Here is a 22,999-nt window from a genome sequence, read left to right on the forward strand (position 1 = left end):
AGTTCAAAGTGCTAGCCTTCGGCATAGCCTCAGCACCAAGGGTATTCACGAAGGTACTGGCAGTGGCAGCGGCACACCTGTGCAGTTTGTCCATTCCGGTCTACCCTTACCTCGACGACTGGCTCATAACAGGGGATTCTTACAAAACATGCTTCTCAAAAACCCAAAGGACTGTAGACCTTTTGTTCCACCTGGGCTTCTCCATCAACGAGATGAAGTCCAGTCTAGACACCAGCCAAGTCAAGCAATTCCTAGGGGCTCTAATTCGAACAAAGGAAGGCCTCACCTTCCCCTCCAACGAGAGGGTCCAAAACATGCCCTTTCAGATCCCTCAATATGTAGCCGGTCGGGAGGTGACGGTACGCAAGGTAATGCGATTGCTAGGAAGGATGGCGTCATGTATTTATTTGCGCCCAATGCAAGAGTGGCTCAACAGCCAGTGGTGTAAGGCCAGCAGACAATGGGACGATCTAGTGGTGGTCTTGGTTCTCTCGCTGCGATGATGGTCGAAGGAAAACATCCTGTTGGGTAAACCTTTCGCAAACCCCGCAGTGGAAGCCACTCTAACCACAGACGCATCCCTCACACGATGGGGGGCTCACCTATCCCATCAGACTGTACACAGAGTTTGGACTCCGAGTGTGGCGTCCAAACACATAAACTTGCTGGGACTGCTAGCAGTCTTCAAAGCACCGAAGGCTTTCCAGACACACCTACAAGGGAAAACAGTGCTGATCCTCACAGACAGCACCACGGCCATGTACTACCTAAACAAGCAAGGGGGCACTCACTCTCCATGGACTGTCCAAGCTGTTCCAGAACATCTGTAAGTGGGCTCTCAAACACAACATGCTCCTGTTATCTCAGCCTGTACCAGGGCAACTCAATCTTCTGGCAGACGAACTCAGCAGAGATTTCCCTATGCCAGCAGAGTACAAATGGTGACTACATGAAGACATCGTCTCCAATGTTTTCGCAGAATGGGGCTTCCCAGAGATCGACCTGTTGACAACTCTGGAGAACACCCAATGCCAAGATTACGCCTCCAGGTACCCCCAGAACCGCTCCAAGGGGAACGGTCTCTGGATAACATGGTCAGGGAAATTTGTCTACACTTTTCCCCCGACTCCACTTCTCAACAAGATAGTGCACAAGATGCACCAGGAACCAGTTACCATGATACTGGTGGCCCCCATGCGGGCACGCCAACCCTGGTTCGCTCATCTGATGGAGATGTCACTGTCTCCTCCAGTGAAACTACCCTGCCCGTACAAAATGCTGGCACAGGACAGGGACCAAACGCTGCACCCATGCCCACAGACCCTGAACTTGGCAGTCTGGCTCCTGAGGTCATAGAATTTGAACATTTGCAGCTCCCTCATAGATGCATGGACATTCTCAGAGAAGCAAGGAAACCAAACACTTGTTACTGCTACTCTAGCAAGTGGAAACGGTTTGTCATCTGGTGTAAGTCAAAGAACATCAACCCCGTTGACTGCTCTCCCACACAGATTGTTCTATACCTGACTCACATGTTGGACTCAGGTTTAGTCTTTAATTCTATTAAAGTTCACCTAGCTGCATTCTCCGCCTACACTACGTTTCAACATAAGGTGTCATGGTGGAAAGTTCCAGTTATTAAAGCCTTCATGGAGGGAGTGAAAACCCGGATGGGACCTGAATGTTGTACTAACCAGGCTAATGGGCTCCCCCTTCGAACCCATGCATAAAGCAACCCTTAAGGATCTCACTCTTAAGACTGCTTTCTCGATAGCTATCACCTCCATTAGGAGAGTGAGTGAACTACAAGCGCTCTCTATTCTAGATCCCTTTGTAACAGTTCACAAAGACAAGGTGGTTCTACGCACACACCCTAGGTTTGCACCAAAGTTCATTTCAAAATTCCATGTCAACCAGTCTATAGAACTACCAACGTTCTTTCAAAACCCATCAAACTTGGGAGAAAAGAGCCTGCACACACTTGATGTGCGCAGAGCGGTCATGTTTTATATGGAAAGAACTAGACCACTGAGAAAGACTAATCAGTTCTTTGTCTCAGTGGCGGCAGGAAGAGAAGGAGATGCAGGTTCCAAATTCAGAAATGCTTTTATGGTAATTAATGCATGTCTTACTTGAGATAGAGTAGAATTGTATTTGTGGTGAAAAGCAAAAGGACTTCAGAATATGAGAAACATAAAGTACGCCGTTTTAGGGGGTATTTATTTTGGGATTCATTGAGACGTTAGGAAATGCTGGCGTCAATCCAAATGTGGATACTTTTCAAGCAGACATGAGTGAAAACAGCGTGTTAAAAAATGAAATAGAGAGCAGGTATTGTGACGTTGTCAAAGTTTGATGACCAGCGTTTAGCAACTTTGTTTGGGCACATTTCTTAAAGCTATGTTCCACTAAATAGGATTCTTCTTTTTAACCTGGAAGCCACAGTATTTTCCTCTGTGTCAAAGTTTAAGGTGCTCACATAGATGGCTGAATAACGAGGTTGCAAAAAGAGGATGAACAAATGTTTTTTTGAGTTGCTCACTTTCGGCTGTATTGTCATTTTGTAATTAAAGTGCAGTAGCGTTTACGAGAAACAAGTGATTTAAATGTGTGGTTGTTTACAATTCATGTTATATCATTTTGCACTACTAAATAGTATTCTTTCTTTTATCCCAGCTTTGATCAACTTGTTGAAGTTTCTTATGTCCAACGAGACTGTGTTATTGTCAAAACACAATATTTTTACTTTGGCATTAATGGTAAGTATAACAAAAAACCTACAAATATCTTTCTAATATTTTCATTTATCCCACAGATTCCTAGTTTTGATATGTCTTCCATGAGCAGACATGCCTGGACATATTTCGAATGGCCAAGCAGGTGGTACCTCGTGGGCCTCGGGCAGACTGAATCATCGGGTAATTGTACCACTTACAACAGAAGTGACAAATTATGGACAGACCCAGTGCCACCCTTTTAACTTGGTACCTTTTTTCTGCGCAGGATTTTTTTCAGTAGTCCATTTTAGTTTTTTCACTGTCATATCTCAACCCAATTTGGACTTTAAACTCTGCAAGGAATGTGGCAGGCATATTAGTGTCTCTGTTGCACATCCCAATGCAGAGGTATGCAGATCTTGTCAGTCCATTCTTAGGTCGATGAGGGAGCATCTCTCTACAACACTTTTAACCCTGCTCAAAAAGATGACCCTCAAGAAATCTTCTGAAAAATCAACACCAGAGAAGCAACAACACTGCTTGGTGTTTAAACTGTCTGCTCCATTGGAAGTCGTTGGGGATTTTCCACCCGTTCCAGGACCGGTAGCACTACATTGGGTTCCCGTTGATCAATGCAAATGTTGCTGAGGAAGATGATGATGGACAAATTCCATATGGCCACCCTATTGCTTCATATAGCCACATGGGGTGTTTTGCTCTGCCAGAGGAGTGTAGTGTTGATGAGCCTTTTGGCCTTTCTCTACCAGACCCTGCAGTAGTGTTGAGGGTTGCCAGTGGCCTTGACAAATCTCTCCATTCTGAGCTTGGCAGTAGTGCACCATAAGCACTCGACTATTGGGGCCTTAAGAAAGTGATCACCAGGGCAATCGACAAGCTTGGCTTGCTGGCCCTATCCCTGAAGAAAAATGTTTACACTGTCACTGACTTCTTGGAGCCCAAGGCCACCAAATTAACCGAGCTCTCATTAAGTGGGGCACTTACTGAGTCTGCAGTTGCATCATGTAGCACACCTGAATCCTTACCATCTGTTAATAAAGACACAGCCCAAAAGCACCATAATATGCCTTCAGATCCTGTGTTTTTGTCACCACACTCAACCACCTCATGTCTGGTGGTGTAGGCTGCCACAGTGGGCTTGCACCTGACATCCTTCTCCAGAGAATCTAAGAACCTGGATGCTTGGGGTAGGACGGTTTTCATATCTGGCAGCTTATCTTCTGTAAAAGCTGCATGCACTCTGGCCAAGTTTATCCACTCATTTTGGAACGCACCCTCTGAAGGATGGTGGCATTTGCCTCCCAGCATGCAGGGGGCTTTCCAACAACTTATTTTTAATAGCAAGGAAACATCAAAATAGTTGCTGCAAACAGGCCTTAACCATCCATCGTGTGGCGATGTCCATGGGTTCTGGCACAGGTGTCCATCGCAAATAATGGATGAAAATTTCATATTGTGCACAGGATGTCCAAGTCAATTTATTGGATAAGCCTTTCAACACCCTAAAACTCCTTGGCAGTCGGGTGGAGGAAGGTCTAGAAAAATGTCAGTCTACGAAACAATCCACATTTGCTTTGCAACAGTAAGCAGCTGCTATCATCCATATTCTTTCCCACAGAATGACAAAGGGTCTGTCCAAGGTCAGCACATGCAACCGCAGTCCTGTCTGTATTTTCACCCCTCCAGAGATAGGAGTGCCAAGAGGAGCATAACCATTTTAGAGTATTCTCTCAAAGGCACAGATTCCATGCAGGGGCTGGATCAGGTGGTTGTACATCCAATAGGCTATACAATCCTCACACTGCTTGGCTGACGAGATCATGTGCCAGAACTACTGTCTCCAATTCCTTTAAAAGCCAACCCTTAATCCCCCTTTTTGTCCATGTTCCTTGCTGAACAGCTCCTTTCGAAAGACATTTCTCGAGCATTGGAGCTTAAACCATTTGCAGAGCCTTATAAAAGTTAGTATCCCTGCATATTCTTTGTCCCCAAAAAAGGTTGGGGGCCTTGTGCCCATTCTGGACTTGTCTCCTACATTTTTCTAATGGGTGGCATTCTCCCACGGATTCCTCATCTTCAGATAAAAGTTGCTGGCGCAGCTGGCATTCTGTAAACTTTGTACCCCAGCAGGGAGTGTCATGCCCGTCTCCTTCAAATTTGTCTACAGTCTGCTACTCGACAACTGGTACAAATGGGAAGCATGATGCCTCGTGACCTCAGTTCCTTTTTTTCCGTCCGCTCAACATGCTGCTTTAGAATGCTTCCCTTTCCCTCAGTAACTTTTTTCAACTGTGACATTATGTCGATCTTGAATGTTTCGGATGTAAGCGCTGCAGTGACTATAGTACAAAGATGTCCATCACCAATCCCCATACTATTTGTGTATACGGTTTGAGGATGAGGTATGATGTCACAAACTGCAGCTTCTACCAGCCAGTGAACCTGAAAGCTCCCAGGGAACAGACGGGCATGCTGTCGCTAGGCTGTGCCCCAAAATTATGCAAAACCCTCTTGTGGCGAATTGCCCTCTGTAGAAGTCCTGTTTTTTAAATTTGTATTAACTAATAAAATGATGCAGGGAATTCATCTCAGAAATGGTGACCTGCTAACCAGGTCCCACTTTCCCAAAGCTCCATGCCAAAAGCATAGTGTACACCTGGGCCAAGGTGCTTCAGTATCCTGATCTGCCGTGCCTGCTCTCCAGTGTCACAGAGCAGGTTCAGTGGTCACAGGTGCCTTCTTGACAGCTGCAGTGACAGTCAAAGTCACTATAGCGTAGGGGCTGCATTTAAGATATGCACCTCTGTTCCGAAAACTGCATAACCATGAGAATTCTGTCTTGGGAATTTCCTTGTCCGATGCCTGTCATTCCACTTGTTCGCAGAAGATTACGCCTGTTCAGCACAATGTTAATATTGATTTCTCCGGACTGGGCCTGGAGTTTGTTGCCCAGAGTTCGACATGTCCATCGGACCTCCCTGGCATCTCCCTAGGAGAGTTGACTTGCTCAAATCGAAGGGGCGGTCATCCACCCGAACGTCAACAGCCTGAACCTTTATGCTTGGCTACACAGAGGTTGAGATACAAGGAACAGGACTTGTCGGACGACATCTGTGATGTACTCATATCAACTCAGAGACACACAATGTTTTTTGATGCCTGCAGGTGGCATAAATATAATCGACTTGGTGCCGGAAGGAGGATTTGAAACCTTTATCCTATACATTATCCCCCATTATAGGTTTTTAAAAGATCCCCAGAATAGTGCTGGTTCTTCACAATCCCCACTGTTTTCTTGCAGAATTTGTGTATCCAGTATCCTCTGCACTACTTTGTGGTTCTGGTTCTGACGTGGGATTTTAATTCGGTTTTGACATTACTTATGGGACCTCTGTTTGAGCCCTTCCAGTCTTGATCTATTGGGTTGCTCATCCGCAAGGGGATTTTCTTGGTTGCCATCACTTCTGCGAGATGGCTAAGTGAACTCCAGGCGTTATCTGTTAAACCTTCCTATTTGGTTTTCTCTAAAGAGAAGGTGACATTGAGTGTCAAAAGAGGTCTCAGATTTTCATCTCTCAAAAGATCCATCTTCCAGTGTTTTTTCCTCCACCTCATCCTTCCAAGGCAGAGGAACGATTCCATCCACTGGACCCGGTGTGGGCCCTCAGCTACTACGTCTTACGGATGAGAGAGGCAAGGAAAGATGGCAGGGCTGTGACCAAACAGATAATTCGCTGAATCTCAGAATGCGATGTGGCAAGGGTGTGCCTGGGGGTCTCAGAGCTCATTCCACCGGAGGAATGGCTGCCACCTCTGCCCTGCAGAGTGGAGTCCCCATCCTGGACATACAACAGACGGCAATGTGGGCGTCTCTGCACACATTTGCTAAGCATTAGTGCTTGGATTCCCTTTCAGGACAAGATGCCTGTTTCTGTAGGGCGATCATCAAGAGTTTTCTGGTCTGTGTGTTGTCCTTGCTTTCCCTCCCTCCTCCAAACCTACGTACTGCTATGGGAGCCTATCATAGATAAGGAATCAGTTGGAGGAAGGAATCCATTAGAGGAACAAATTACATACCTCTCAGTAATATTATTTGTAATGGGTGTTCCTCCCACTGATTCCTTATCGCCCTCCATACATGCCCCACTTGGTGGATAGCCAGTACACCATTGGTTCCACCATCCCTCAGCGTCCGAGTACTAGGCAAGAGGGGTGGGACTGAGGTCACAGGGCGCGGTGCCTCAGTATTTACTGGCCCCGACATCATGTCTGGCATGGGGCACGTAGGGGTTTCGGATGGAGCCAATTTGGAGCTGCACTGCACCCCTTGGTGGCAGAAAGGTTTCCAAAGAATAGCTGCACTTTCGATAGGATTACCATAGATGAGGAATCCGTGGGAGGAACATCCATCCCTCAGAAAGAACATTAGATGGCAGTTAGTAATTTGTTCTTCATTTGAATTAATTAGCGCAGCACACCCCATATATATTTGGCAGATAAATAAAAGCCCAGACTCATGTTGTGTTCGCAGGTGGCCAAGATGCTGCTGAGTACTTGGTGACTTATTGTGATGGGCCAGGCTATGTCTAAGCGTATGCTCACTTCTGAGAGCATCACAGTCACAGCATTGGTGGTGTATTGGTTTTAATGTTTACTCCTGAAAAGTGGACAACAACAGGTTTGACGTTTGAATCTCATCTCCTACGATGGCTTTTACAATGTATCCCTTCTTCCTGCAGATTCCAAATTTTTCGATGCGTCTTCTCTCCATGCCAGCTGTCCTCAGAAAATGTTTAAGCCACCAATGGGTGCTCTCCTTGGCACAGTTAGGGAGCAGTCATCACGTCAGGCATAACATCAGGGGCGGTATATATGGCGCCAGCCTTTCTCTATGATCTCAGTTCCTTTTTCCATGTACTCAGTATGCTGCTTCGGAATTCTTTTTAGCTCTAGCTACTTTTGACTTCAGCATGCCTACTATCCCAAGTCCTGGGGCTTCACGTCCTGCAAGGATTGTGGGAGGCAAATCTCAGTGTCAGACCCCATAAGATGTCTCTACTGCTATGGGAAGGAACATGACACCGAAGATTGCAGACCCTACCATTTTATGCACTCCAGGGCTCTCTGCAAACATGCTGCTAAACATTACACCTGCTTCCATAAAAGTGGTGCAAGTTTACTCAATGGATACTTCCTTGTCTGTGGTGTCAGTTTCAGGGCAACATGTCAGATGTGCTTCAGATCTCGGACATGGTGTGATAGCAGGGCCTCCTTTGGTTTACCCTATAGGAGAACATGCTAAGGCAAGAGCCCCTTTGGAAATCTTTGCCCAATTTGTTTTCTCTGTATGATGCATGTGTGCCCTTTTTACTTTTTTTATCATTCACATTTTTTATTAAGGAAATTAAAGGGAAAACAAAAATACATGACATCAAGGAGACATAGAAGTCAAATAAGCAACGTCTGTTGATCAACAGTATAACAAATATTGCATCTACAATGTTCATTCAGAAACGGGCCCATTACAGCATGGGACAAACCTAACACAAAACAAGTAAGGTAAACATAGGCGGCAGCTGAACAACAGAAATCATAAATTCAACCTCACCATTGGGAAACATGAGTGGAGTTGTGAATTACAATAACTCAAATGTCCTCATATCATGCAGCCTGTAATGTATTCCAAGATTATCATTTTGGGCTATAAACTGAATACACGGTTCCCATTCTGCGAGAGACTTGGAAATTACGCTGTTAAGGGTGGCCTCAATCTTGCACAGAGCTGCAACAAACCATATTTTAACCCACCACTCCCTGGTGTCGCACGCAGTGGGGGACTTCCAATTACTGCCACTACAACTCTAGCTGCAACCAGGAAGTGTGTCAGTTAACAAGCTGATTTAGCGGACAATGCCCCTCTTAAGTCCTCGTCTCCTAGTAGTACTACCAGAGGCTGCATCGGGAGTTTTAGGCCACTAATCAGTTTAATCTGAGCTAAAATGTATTAGGATTAGCGTGCAGGAACACCATCTGTGGTAAAGGGTACCCAGAGCTTGTGCACATCTCCACCATCGGTCTGATATGGCCGGTTTCATCTTGTGAAGCCGTACAGGAGTAAGATACCACCAGAATAACAATTTATAACTATTCTCCTGCCGTGACATACACCTGGATGATTTACCAGCTCTATTCCATACAGTATACCATGCTACAACCACCTATAGGGGCATTCATGTCCTCCTCCCATTTTACCATACAACTATGCGGGGGATTAAACTAACAGGTGTTAAGAACTCAGTACAATGCTGAGACCTTCCGGGAAGGGGAATCGCCAATAAAAAGTTCTTCAAACAGAGTTGTCACGCCTAGCACGCCCAAGTACGCTCTTGGTGGATACCCAATGGCAGAGCTGAATATAAGTATATTTGTCAACGTCCCGCACCATAAAGACCTGCTTGTACTTGTCAAAGGTCAAGGGATGTTGAGACTCAAAGCAGCTGACCCAGCCGTTTCAGCTCTCCCTCAATCCATCATGCAAACTTGCCCCACTGACAGCCAGTCGACAACTCGGGCGTATTCCAGATTCGGGTCAGAGGGTAAGGGAATGTAGTTCCCAAGTTCTTCCGAGCAGCTTTATCCCAGTAGTTCATGAGAACCTGGGTTGCCAGAAAAAGGCTAGTGTCTAGTTTCTGAACATTAGGTGACCTCCAGCACCAATCATGTTGGGTCTCCCGAATCTGAGCCTGCTCAAAATGCAACCAGTATTTGGGGTTGTGGGCTGCAGTTATGCTGTCGAAATGAGGAGCCATTTGAGCTGCATAAAGATAGCATTCTATGTGTGAGACCCCCAGACTGCCCTTATCCTGAGCGGCCATCAGCATGCGCCGGGGAACCCTAGGAAATTGGATCCAAATTGAGAGGGTCTGAAAGACATATAGAAGGTGTGTCAACAGCGCCATCTTAAGAGCGACCACCCGTCCGAGCCAGGAAATATCTGATTGCTAACATTGAGACAGCTGATTTAGCCGAAGAAATCAAGCCAGGGACATTCCTAGCGTACAGCTGGGAATGGAAGGGCGTAATATGAACCCTTAGATATTTTAAAGACACCCCAGACCATTGAAATTCAAACCTTCTATGGAGGGCTTGTTCCACTTTAGGCTTCACTGAAACCCCAAGGATTGTGGATTCGGTATAATTGATGTTGAAGCCGTGAAAGGAGTCTAGTAGGGAAGGCATGTAGCGTAAGGTTGCTTGGGGACAATGCATGTAAAACAGAAGATTGTTGGCATAGAGTGCCATTTCGTGCTGATATCCCGCTATTTGGATCCCATCAATATTTTCAGATAACCGAACTCTGGCTGCTAGTGGCTCCATCGATAATGCAAATAAAAGTGGGGACAATGGGCATCCCTGACGAGTCCCACTAAATAGAGCAAGTGGTTCAGACAGGGCTCCATTCAGTTTTATTCGAGTAGTTGAGTGGACAAAATTAGCCCGTATTCTTGTAACAAATGGCACCAAACCCAAATCTGTCCAGTACTACAGAGAGATATGTCCAGTCCATGCGATCGAATGCTTTTTCAGCATCAGTAGATAGCATGGTCAACTCCAAGTCATATCACCACGCAAATTCAGTCACATTCAGGGTTTTAAGAACAAACACTGTCAAAGGTCTGACCCCCCCGAAATAAAAGCTGTTTGGTCCATCTAAACTATGCTGGGGAGGATTCCTGCCAACCTGGCCGCAAGGACCTTAGAATAGATACGAGCGTCATAATTCAACACTGCAATGGGTCAATAAGATGTGCAAAGGGTAGGGTCTTTGTCTGGCTTACCAATAAGTGTTAACAGGGACTCGCCCATAGTAGGTGAGATTGCGCCACTAGTGACGAAATGGTTAGTTTATTTTTTATAAAAAAGAGCAGATTTCCCGTCGTGTCCAGGAGCTTTGTTATTAGGGAGGGACCAGATGACATGGTAACTTCATCTATCGTGATTGGGCCTTCCAGACTTTGCCGGACATCTGCTGCTATGGACGGTAAGTGTGCCCCAGCAATACAATCCCTCTGAGCCCCAGTGGTCTGCCCCAAATAAGGACGAATAATACCCCACCAAGGTATGCGTTTTGGAGGTTTAGTTCTCCATTAGCTGGCCATTCCCATCCTGCAGCCGTACAATAGTATTCTTAGCCCTTTGGGCCTTCAACGTATATGCGAGAAGGCACACGGCTTTGTTGGACATACTAAAGTAACACTGCTTGGTTTGCAGTCGCTTATAAGAAACGTCTGTCACCCAAATCACCTTGAACTCAGCTTTGACTACTTGGAGCTGCCAATAAAACCTTCTGGCACCCCGTGTTTATATTGCTGATCTAACTCCAACACACCTTTCTCCGCTTCCTCCCTCTGTGATATCGACATTCGCTTCCTAAAAACGGCCAGACTAATAAGTTCCCCCCACAGCGTAGGTTTAAAAGCATCCCAAACCGTTGCACTGGGCACATCCTCAGATTTTCTTGGAAATATAGGGCAATTCTGTCTGAAATGGCAGTTGTATAGGCCACATCCGTCAACAATTAATCATTACATTTCCAAATAGTGGTTTTCATGGACCCTAGTGCCAGTGCATCCACTCAGAGCATGATCCGACACCACTGCCAGCTCTCTAGTGGAACCCACCACCTTCGGAACCAGGGAATGTGAACCCAAAAAGAAATCCAATCGAGAGTGGCTGTGGTGCACATGAGAGAAGTAAGTATAATCCCTTTCAAGGGGGTGATGTGACCTCCAAACGTACCCCACTTTCAAGTCTACAATCGCCTGCTTAAGGGACGCAGACTCATTCCAACCGCCCCCACCCGTTCTACCAGACCTATCTAATCCTCCCTCCAACACTGATTAATATTGCCCCCCCAACCGGAGTTCACCCACCTGGAAATGAGCAATATTCGTGAGGGTTTGGGCATAAAAGGCCTCTTGAGATGGGTTGGGACCATACATTGAAAACAGGTTAAGATCTACATTCCCAAGGCGAATGTGGAGGCCCAAATAACGACCTTGCTGGTCCTTAGTCCTTTTCACAAGGTGAGATTCAAAGAATGGGTGAATAGAATCTCCACCCCTGCATGTTTGCTTGGAAAAGATGCAAAATATTGGTGGGCAAACAACTTAGAGTGAAGCTGGAACCAGTCCTCCTGCAATAGGTGCATCTCTTGGAATAAATCAATGTCGGCCTTCCGCTCTATCAATTTGGTCAACACGCTCTTTCGTTTCCTAGGGGAATTAAGCCCCTACAGATAAAATGAAAGCACTGTAAGGTCATCCATTTAAGTGAACAGCCTGTAATTCCATGAATCCCGCCAACCACCACCCAATCTGTCTCCCAGAAAAAGTGCTAATAACTGTCCCAACAGCAAACAACAGCTCCAAAACATAAAACCATCCACCAAGTGAATGCTATTAAGTAGCCAAAATGCACCCTCAGAGAAATTAGTCCAGCGCCATCCAAAGTAAAAGGAACGCAACAAAAACAAAAGAAAAAGGGTGAACCATCGCGTGTGGGACAAACATTGGGCTATGGACTTACCCAGAGAGGGCCGGTACTGCTGATGCCCTGTCCATACATGCAAAAGCTTGAAAACAGCAGGCAGCCCTGCGGCCTCACCAGACCTAGCAATACACAACCACGATCTGCAACACCAGTAACCCCAAGAGCAAATCCCAAAGCCCCACAGAGGGGAGTAGTCAACCCTCATTAGGTAGTCACATGAGCCCCTCTGAGCCCCTACTTCTCTCTCGTCTGTCCATAAAGGGCCTTCTCTGATCTCTGCGCCTACATTTCCTGGAGCGCACCCTGCATTAGTCCTTTTCGGGGCCATCTTGTCAAGTCCCTCGGCCAACTGTAACTCTGTACGGGGGATTTTTAGCACTTCCAGTCCCGCGGCAAGTGTCACAAACTGGTGCTGGATTCCCTCATGAGTGAACATTATGCGGAAGGGATAACCCCATCTATACTGGATCGCCTTCTTTATCAGCCATTTGGTAAGCAGTCTCATCTGTCGGCAACGTTGGAACAGTTTCTTGGGACGGTTTCTGAAATATCTGCAAGTCAGTGTCCCGAAACACAAAGCTGCGCTGCATCCTGATTTTCTGGAAGATAAGCTCCTTGGTCTGGAAGAAGCGAACTCTGGACAGCACATCTGGAAGATGATTCTGACGTTGCTGAAAATTGGAGAACACCCTATGCGTACGGTCCAATGTCAAGTCTACTTGTTCAGTGTCCCCAAGGATGCTGTGGAAGAGATCACTCGCATAAGCCTCTAAATCCCAATCCAGGACGTCTTGTGCGATACCACTGATCAGGACATTATTTCTCTGAGAACGATTCTTGCTATCTTCCAGTCTCTCCTCTTCGTTCTTCTTATGGTATGGTATTGTTTATTCATATAGCGCCTATACACAGGCAAGTGTTTCAAAGCGCTCAAGGAGGGTGGGAACATGGGGAAAAAACAACAACCGCTAAGAACCTGTAACGCTCACCTGGTATCCACTGGGACGTCACTCAGCCTGTTGTGACCTCTTACGACCTCGAACCCTTCCCTGGAGTCTATTCGACTGGAGACTGGGCCTTGTTTTCTTGGAAAGTGTGCTCTCCATCCTGCTTTCAGCGCAGGGGCGCGTTGATTGATGCAGGCTCGTTGCTGCCTAGTTACTTCATTGCTAAGAGTGCGACAGGTAAGTATAATGAGTCTTTTGAACAGTTCTCTAACTTCGTTCCTTTCCTTCCTTAGATGATGGCCGGCGTCCTGGGATGGCGACGTGCTGCTGAGATGAGTAGCGCTGAAGGTGAGTGAGAGCACGATGCGTGGGTAAGCGCGGTATGCGGCGCCTCTAGATGTTTCACGCTAACCTGGAGTGTCTTTTCCCTCTTGCAGATGGATGAGAAGTTCCGGAGACAGAGTTCCCCCAGAGCGGCTGGCATTCAGGTAAGCGTTTGAAGCTCGTACAGTCTTTAAAAATAAGCGAAGATTTGCTGAATGCTTACTAATGCCTTTTTTTTTTGTTCTTTTCCCTTTTCCTTAGGAAGCGGCGTGCCAGGATGGGAATGACACCGCCGAAGATGCCAGCAGAACAGAAGAAGCGATGAATGATGGGCAGAAGCGCCGCAAGGTAAGGCTGTTCCTAACTGTGTTCTTGTTCTTGCAGGAGCTGAGCGCAGAAGAAATATGCAGGCCTACTGGAGACCGATCCGACCACAGTGAGTGTCGCGCTGCAGGTGCAGAAAACACAAAGCATGTTTCTCAGCCTGGGCGTGGCTTAAATATTCTCTGGGTATCACAGGTGTCTGGGCTGAACCACACCCAAAAGACTAGACTGCACATGCAGTTCTGGGAACCGAAATATGTGGGGGCATCCATCTTGTCCCCATCAAAGCACTACAAGTCCAATCCCTAATGTTATCCTATGGGAGTGAGTGAATCTGGTGCCACAAAGGGCCAAGTCTGACTCCAAGTGGGTCTTTGGAGGGATGGAGAGGCCCTTGAGGGCCATGTAGGTGATCGTGGCCTGGCTCCAGCCTGACATCTTGGAGGGCTGGGGACAAGAGAGGCAGGAATCATGACAGCACCCTTGAAATCTGAGACAGTAATAGTCTGCATAGGCAGAGTAAGATCATTAAATACATTTAACGGTATGTGATATAGCAAATAGGCATGACAGTGATTCTGCAATTTTAACAGTACAATTAGGGTTGACAACAGGGGAAAAGCAGATAGACGATCTTTAGGCGCTGTACGTACAAATCGTGCAACTGCATTTCCAAAGCTGCCACTCTTTGCTCAAGCTGGTCATGGGAGTTGGCCTGGGCACAAAAAGCAGTCTCCAGGTCGCTTAGCTGATGCTACGTCTGTTGGATAGTTTGCAACAATTCCTGAAAAGAGCCTTTCAGTTATTGAAGAGTGGATGCCATCTCCTTCTGAGTAGATTAAAATAGTTGAGCAATGTCTGCATTAGTGGCTGGCTGCGAATTGGAATCCATGTCCATGGCGAACAGCCCAGTTGACGAAGGGATGGAGAATTGGATCAGGTCCTCGATGGAAGCAGCAGACCTGTCTTTAGGCTTGGAGGACTTCAAAGTCAAGCCTCACACCACACACTACATAATTCGGAGCAAACCACTCAGAGGCTCCCAGGAGAAGACCCCAATATATAACAGATGGTATTATATTGCCCCCAAAAAAAGTATAGCCCAAGGGCTGAATGATCCCAACTCAGTGAAGGGTCAATGGGATTCCACTACAGCCTAGACAGGTAGCTGGGCTCGAACAGTGCGCATACTACCACTGCACAAAGCCAGGATACCTCCAGCCCCAGTTAACGCCACAACCCGGGGAATGCCAGTGTATGGCCAAAGTCTAAAGGGGGCAGCACTGTCAACTAAGTGTTCAAAGTGCCTCCACAGGCTCCAGGTGCCTCTGAATGGAAATGCACTGCTGCCAGTAAATGGTAGAAGGTGGCCTATATGAAAATATGGGCCACTACATGATCCACCGCACAGACAGTCCTTCCACTCGACCTGAGCCTGGCATGCACAATTGGATAGAGTGATTACTTGTCCCAGTGCTGCCGGCACGGGAACATGCCTCAGGAGTGTAATATGATGTCTCCTTCTGACTGCCTAACAGTGTAAGAGCTGAAACCGCTACAGCGGCAACTTTCAGGGAACGCGAGCAGATAGGCAGTGCAGGGGTGGAGCGGGGGCTGAGACTTGTCCTGCGTCGCTCCTAATCTCAGCCCGCTCCCCACCGGGCACAGGACGTGGATGGTGTATGTGTTGGTGAAGGAAAAATTAAATCCCCAGATCCCACAGGGACTGCTTGAGCATTAGCAGACAGCGGACAGCCCCGTTTGGGTGGGCGGTCAAGGGTCTGCAACTCCCCTGCTTCTGTGTGCACGCCAAATCCACACGCTCCGCCTCAGGCACCGGCACCGGGCGCGGGTATTATGTGCATCCGAGTATCCCCGGACTCCACAGGGACCCAGCTGACAGCCAGCAGCAGTCAGCTTTGGGCGAGCGATCGATCAGGCTCTCAGGAACCCACAACTAGTCTGTTCTAATGCACGCCTGCTGCAGGGCCACCCCAAGGAGGCAGAGTGTGACAGGTTCAACGCCTAAGATAGCCCGGCCATCTTGAATCTGCGGGCAGGCCGGGCGCCAAGCAGGAGATAACTCGGCAGATGAGGCGCAACCACGACAGCGATCACGCTGAAAGTCATCCAAAAGGGGCTAAAACCTTTCTGGCAGCTGAAACTGGTGTAAAGACGATGGATATCAGGTCCAGGTGCTGCAGGGTTATGCAGTGCTTAAGTCTGACCACTCCTTTATCCTTCAGCCAGGCCACGCTGTTTGTCCTTATTCTGATGGACAACATGGTGACCATGCACTTATATCAATAAGCAAGGTGGGATGGGGTTACTGTCTTTGTAGGGAAGAGATGCAGTGATCTATGGAATGTTCTATCAGGGAGCTCTGAGGGAAACGTTGGTTATGAAATGGAACTTCAAACTCCTCCATGCGCTGCCACCAATTCCTGCCATTCAGCACACTCTCAGGAGACAGTGGAAGTTCAGGTCCACCATGATTCGGATCGAGGACATGGACTGGAGGATGTGGTACCCTGATTTTCTGAATATGTTTATTCTTCTTGGTGGTTTCCGGAGAGGGTGGATCTGCTCTCTACTTCAGGGAGTCTGGTCCTCCACCCAAGCCTCAACAGCCTCAACCTTCATGCTTGGCTGCTGAGAGAGTGAGGTTAAATGAGTGGGACATGTCTCACAAAATTCGGGAGGTGCTCCTTTCTGCCATGAGACCTGTTGCTTAGTCCTTATATATACAGGTAGATGATGTCATTTTCAGCTTGGTGGCAGGAACATGATTTTGATCATTTGATTTGTCCATTCTCCTGTTTTGGAATTTCTGCTTTGTTTGCTCCAGAATGCAAATCTTCCCTCTGCCTTATCTTTCTAAGGGATAAGAGCATTTCACTGACTGGATACCAAGAGGGCTCTCTGCTGTTATTTCTCACGGATGAGGGAAATTGAGAAATATGAGACACCAGAAATCTTACATAGAAGTGTTAGAACAATGTTGGACTTGCAGGTGAAATAAGCTTAGAAATCGCATGTGAATTAAACATTTGAATACACAAGATACATAGAAAAGATAATCATGGTCCATAACCTGATATGTTACGGGATTAAATAAGCATAACAATTATTTTAATGTAGTTACCTAATTTAAAATATACAAATCGTACCAAACAATTCCTGCAGTTCCCTAAAAAAAAAGAGTTGCCAGGTGGCAGTTGTCAGCAGGAGAGAAGTTTCACATTTTCCACATATGTACAGGACCCTAAAAAGGGGGCCGACAGAGATCCTTAGTAAGAGTAAAGAATTGATTACAACAAACTAAAAATATCTGAACCAGATAATGTCATAGTCTGCTGACTGTATGAGACACATCCTTTGGAAAGGGCTTGCCACCCAGGGTGAGGGCTCAAGACATTCTCCAAATGGTAGCCAAATTCCAGAGTGCCCAGAGTCTTACGGCCTTTGAATTCTTGAGGTTGCTTGGCCTCATGGCTGCATTTTACTGGTGCCAGAGGCACGCCTGAGGCACGCCTGAGAATGAGATCCCTTCAAAGGGCTCTCAGAACACAATAGTCCAAATTCTCAGGTAGGATGTGGGATCACCTTCGGATTCCAGTCAGAGTCTAACGGGATCTTCTGTGGTGGGCCGACGAGGAAAATCTTATGCAGGGAGAACACTTTTGGCAACCATAGCCAGAGATAACTGTAGTGACGGACGCCTCCCTCACTGGGTGGGGCGGTCACACCAACAATCTGACTGTCAATGGTCACTGGTCTCCATCGGAGTCCAGACTACACATCAATCTTTTGGAGCTGAGAGCATTCAGGCTAGCACTGAAGGCTTTTCTGCCATCTGTACAGGGAAAAAATTTCCTGATAATGACGGACAACCCAGTGGCCATGCATTACCTCAACAAGAGAGGAAGTGTAGGGTCACTACCACTGTGCAGAGAGGCAAGGCGGCTCTGGTACTGGCCAATTCAAGAAGGAATCTCCCTTGTGGCTGTTCACCTGGCCGGAGAGGCGAACACTGTGGCGAACGCTCCAAGCAGGCAGAGTGCAGTATCCCACGAGTGGGAACTAGCTCATGAAGTCCTTCGAGAGATCTTCGCCCTTTGGGGAACCCCGCAAGTGGATCTGTTTGCAACTGGTACTAACCAGAAGTGCGAGCGGTACTGCTAAAGGGAATTTCCCCCGAGAGGAGCTCTAGGAGACGTGTTCATGCGGGTTTGTGAATTTCCACTACTGTATGCGTTTCCTTCAGTCCCTGTCATTCCTCAAGTTCGCAGGAGGTTAAGACGGTTCGGGACCCACATGATCCTCATTGCACCGGATTGGGCCAGGAGACCGTGGTACCCGGACCTTCTGGACATTTTCATCTGTCCTCCGATATATATATATGAGAGAGAGATAGAGATATATATATATATATATATTTATTTATATACCTCCCGGATGACATGATGGATGTGTTGCTTACGGCCAGCAACAAAGTCTTCTGTACATTTTCCGTTGGAATAATTTTGCGAATGGTGCAGAGAATTAATCTTAATCCTTTTCAGTGTTCAACTTCGGATGTTCTATCCTTTTTGCTTTCATTAGCGCATAAGAGTCTTCAGGTTGGAACATTAAAGGTTAGCTTGCAGCGCTCTCTATTTTTAAGCGCTCCTCATAGGAATGCTCCTATTTCAAGATACCACTGATTACTCAGTTTCTAAAAAGGGCTCACAAATGTGTTCCCGCCTTCGGCTTTTCTGGTTTGGGACCTTAACTTGGTCTTGAAGTTTCTGATGTGTTCTCCATTTGGACCCTTCCACAAGTGGCCACTGAGGTTGTTGACCTTTAAGACTATACTATTGGTTGCTATAACATCTGCACGTAGAGTGAGCAAGTTGCAGTCACTTTCTTCCAAGCCACCCTTTACTATATTCCACAAGGACAGGGTTGTGTTGAGGGTAAGACCCTCCTTCCTACCTAAGGTAGTTTCGGCCTTTCACTTAAGTCCAAAAATTGTGCTACCAGTCTTCTATCCTCCTCTGCATCCTAGTAAGGAAGAGGAAAGGCTCCATAGGTTGGACCCTAAGAGAGCATTAAACTTTTATATTTCCAGAATGTTCAAAGTGAGAGTGGACGACCAGCTCTTTTTGGGGTATGCAGGCCACAAACTGGGCCAGCCTGTTTCTTTTTTTTTTTTTTTACTTTTATTTATTTAGCTTGGTAGCACAAGAACAGGTGAGTAACATACAAGGCACGTACAATCAGAACAGTGCAGGTAATACAGACATATAGAGCAAGTTCAAAGCCAGTTTGTACACATGGGGGATACATTCGAAGTGGGTATGGGGCAGAGAGGGAGCAGTTCAGGAGGTGGAGGGGGAAGGGTAGGGGGAGAGGACTGGAGATGCAGAGTCTGAAGCAGTATCAGTGGGAGACATCTATGACCAAAACTTTGACCAAATATCTCTGGGTCTTGAGTGGGCTGGCTGTTGTACAGCCCAGGATTCTTCGGTGTACAGGCCCATGTGACCGCCCTGAGCCACTGTGCGTGGGTAGGTGTGGTAGGCCGGAGCCAGCAGAGTAAAATAGAGCTTACTGCAAGTAGCATGCAAAGGCCAGCCAGTTTTTTGGAGTCACGACGGAGTTCAGGAAAGTCACGGAAAAGACACCTCATTGGGGATGGAGTGATAGGGTGTTCGAGAATAGCTGACATGGTAGAGCATGCTGCACTCCAGAATTGGGTGAGACGGCTGCAAGACCAGATCATGTGGAGATAGTAAGCGTTATCGCAGCCACGGTGAGAGGTCATTTGAAATATGGTGCAGTCTGCTCGGAGTGTAGTGATATCTGTGAAGCACGTTGAATTGGATCAGTTTAAAGCGGGAGTTGAAGGATACCCCATAAATGCGTGCACACATATGGGCCCATCGTTCATCAGTTATTTCCAGCCTGAGGTCATCCTCCCAAGCATGTCTTAATTTGGTGAATACAGGGGCAGATCTGGCCTGCACCAGGGTATACAGTCTGGAAACTTTGTCCCTCATGGGAGAGGGAGAGGGTGGCTCCGTAACTGCAGGCTCATCTGGTGGTATCGCTGGGAAACTGGGGTATTTGTGTTTAAGGATTTTCCGGAGGGATGAGTACTGAAGCCAAACGGATGGTCTCTGCCTCAGGGACAGTGGGAGGTCCGGCCACTCTATGAAGTTGCCCTGTTCAATGACATCCCGGAGCAGTTCATATCCAGCATCAGCCCACCGGCTAACGAGGAGGGGAGGTACGTGCGGGACCTCCGGGAGGAAGTTCCATAGTGGTAGGTTAGCATGAAAGGGATGGGCGATGCCTTGTGGTTTCCATGTTTTAGATAGGGCCAGGGACGTGCAGGCCACCGGGTCGAGTGAGTCTAATACCATCGGCGTGGGTGTGACAACCAGGGAGAGAATATCACGGTCGTTGACCAACAGCCTTTCGAGTCTGACATGGGGTGAGGGGTCTGATGTGCTAAACCAATGCGAAGTATATTGGAGTTGCGCCACCAGCCAGTACTTGAGGAAATCAAGAGCACCGAAGCCGCCAACCTCCATTAGGGTGGCCAAGGTCTTGAGTTTAAGCCGGACTGTGCCTGAATGCCAAAGAAAGGTGTTAAGGATACGAGTCAACGCCTGAAAGAACTCGCCACCCGGCCACTGGGGGATGTTGGTGAACCTGTACAGTAGCTGGGGCAATACTACCATCTTCAGTATCCCTATCCTGCCCGCAAGTGAAATCGGGAGTTTGCTCCAGCCCAGAGACTTTGCTGTAAGGCTTGTGAGGTATTTTTGGTAGTTCTCTTCAAAAACCCGTTCGAATTGGTGAGACACTACTATGCCTAGGTAGGTAAAGTTTGACTGGGCCCATGTGAATTCCAGGGTGTCAGGGGGGGGGGCATGTGCAGGCAATGAGCGGGAAAAGGTTGGATTTAGAGCAATTCACATTGAGACTGGAAATACCTCCAAAAAGGATAATATCTTCCAATATCGGAGCCAAATTGGTGTCGGGGGGGAACGGATGAAGGGAAGGGCATCATCAGCATATAGGGACATGCATGGGATTGGCGCAGCATGTCCGCAAATGGTTCCATCACTATGGCAAAAACTAGGTTGGAGAAAGGACAGCCCTGCCTCGTCCCCCTAGCTATTTTGGAAAGGGGGGGAGCATCAGTCTTCAGTGCGGACCCTGGATTGGAGTACAGCAGCCTGACCCAGGAAAGGAAACAGGGGCCGAAGGCCAGCCTGTTTCTAAACAGACCTTGTCTAGGTGGATCATTCTCATTATTTCTGAATGCTATAGATTGGCCGGTAAGGACCCTGCTGAGGGCTTGGGTGCTCATTCCACCAGAGGCATGGCCACTTCGACAGCCCTGCAAAGGGGTGTCCCTATTAAAATCATCTGTGATGCTGCAACATGGTCATCAATACACAAGTTTACTTAGCATTATTCCCTGGATACTTCCCATGCTCTGGATGTTGCTTTTGGTAAGGCAGTACTTTACTCTGCCCTTTAAAAACAAATGTCTAAATTCTTCACCCTCTTCCACTCATGGATACTGCTTTGGGAGTCTGTCAAAGATGAGGAATACGTTGGAGGACACAATCCATTTGAAGAACAAGTTACTTACCCCTGGTAACGTTCTTTCGACTGGATGTTCCACCATCATTTTGGCTGTTGTCTATCATTTTGTTTGTGTCAACGTGAATGGTATATATGAAGCTGGGTATTCCCCATGATCTCAGTTCCTTTTTGTTCATGCCCTCTGAATGATGCTTCTGGAAAACGTTACTCCTTTTCCTTCAAGACTGCATCTTGTTTCCCCTGAAACCCATGGGATTCAAACCCTGCAGTTTGGTTCATCTCATAAAAAATGGTGGATAATATCAGTCTTGAACATTAAGTTGTGAATGGGGCAAAGGCTCTGGGCGATCCCACCTATAGCATTGAAGGTTGGCATTAAGGGGCGGGTGGCCTCCCTCAGGCACCATGACACCCACATCAATAATGCTCGACATTTCACCAAAGGTCTCTACACGTGACATATGTTGGAGTAAGGACCCACTGCTACATCTTACGAAGGCAGAGGCCCCTCTTTGGTACATCACCACATACCCAAGAGCTAGGCTGAGGCCTCTGTCTTGTAGAATGCTTCCCTCATGCTGCATGCCTCTGCCTTCTAGCAAGGTAGCCGTGGTGCAAGTCCCTCTGAAGGAGAGCCAGAAGTTTGCCCCAGCCTCCTGACTGTAGTTCCTGGACAAGTTTGAACAAATCTTCGATGAAGTTGATGACCCTATCTCTTTGGGGCTTGACTTCATGGGTGGAAGACTTCCCCAAGGAACTTTATAGTCAGGATGAAGGTTTAGCCAACCTGTTGTCTCACCTATGGAACGCTAGCAGCTTGGATGCTTCTGCCTAATAGAAGGCAAACATGCCCTTCCCAAAATACCATTAAACATAAGTTATTGGGAATCCCTGGTCCCTCGCATTCGAGTGTGCAATATGACCAAACTGGTACCTTGGAGCAAAGTCCTACTGTCGGAACCTTCTTCTCCTTTAATGCTGTAAATGCTGACACTTTCATGACAATGTGGCTCAAACCTGCCTCAGCTCCAGTAGACAAGGTTCTGGCAAAAAATTAACGCCAGGCCTTTTGGGACCTGCCTTTCCTATTGACCCACACCACTCTAGGATTCTGGTGCTTCAGGCTTTCGCATCGCTGGCAAAGGCACTCCTTACCGCCTAAGAGGAGAGTAGAAATGTGGACGTCCTTGGGTGCAAGGCCCCTGGCACGTTTTGTCATGGTTCCCCATTACCTGGGATTACCAGGCACCTGACATGCGTTCCGGCCCCGTCGCAGGGTAGCGGTGTAGCTGTTTCCACGTTATGTCTGATGCACACCAGATGGTGCTTCTTATACCAGCATTTGTCCGGACTCCTCGCGCTGCAACGTTTCCAGCTTGAAGGTACACTTCGAACCCTATTTACCATAACATTCCCGTTCTTTCCTTGCCTTCTCCCCCTTTTGTCTTCCTTGACTCTGCCCAATTCCTTCTTCTTCTGTTCTCCCTCCTCGTCCTCTGTCGGGCGTTA

At 47.3% G+C, this 22,999-nt stretch overlaps 1 protein-coding gene across 2 annotated transcripts in view; it reads left to right on the forward strand.

Annotated features, from left to right (window-relative positions):
- ARMH3 (armadillo like helical domain containing 3) overlaps positions 1 to 22,999 on the forward strand; it is a 1,518,639-nt gene that overhangs the window by 1,337,316 nt on the left and 158,324 nt on the right. For both annotated transcript variants that reach the window (XM_069611618.1, XM_069611619.1), the window contains one exon: positions 2,677 to 2,759. In XM_069611618.1, the coding sequence (XP_069467719.1) occupies positions 2,677 to 2,759 (83 nt within the window). The remainder of the gene's footprint in view (positions 1 to 2,676; positions 2,760 to 22,999) is intronic.

This window comes from Ambystoma mexicanum, chromosome 8, assembly GCF_040938575.1.
Source record: "Ambystoma mexicanum isolate Mex_15411 chromosome 8, UKY_AmexF1_1, whole genome shotgun sequence".
Lineage (NCBI taxonomy): Eukaryota > Metazoa > Chordata > Amphibia > Caudata > Ambystomatidae > Ambystoma > Ambystoma mexicanum.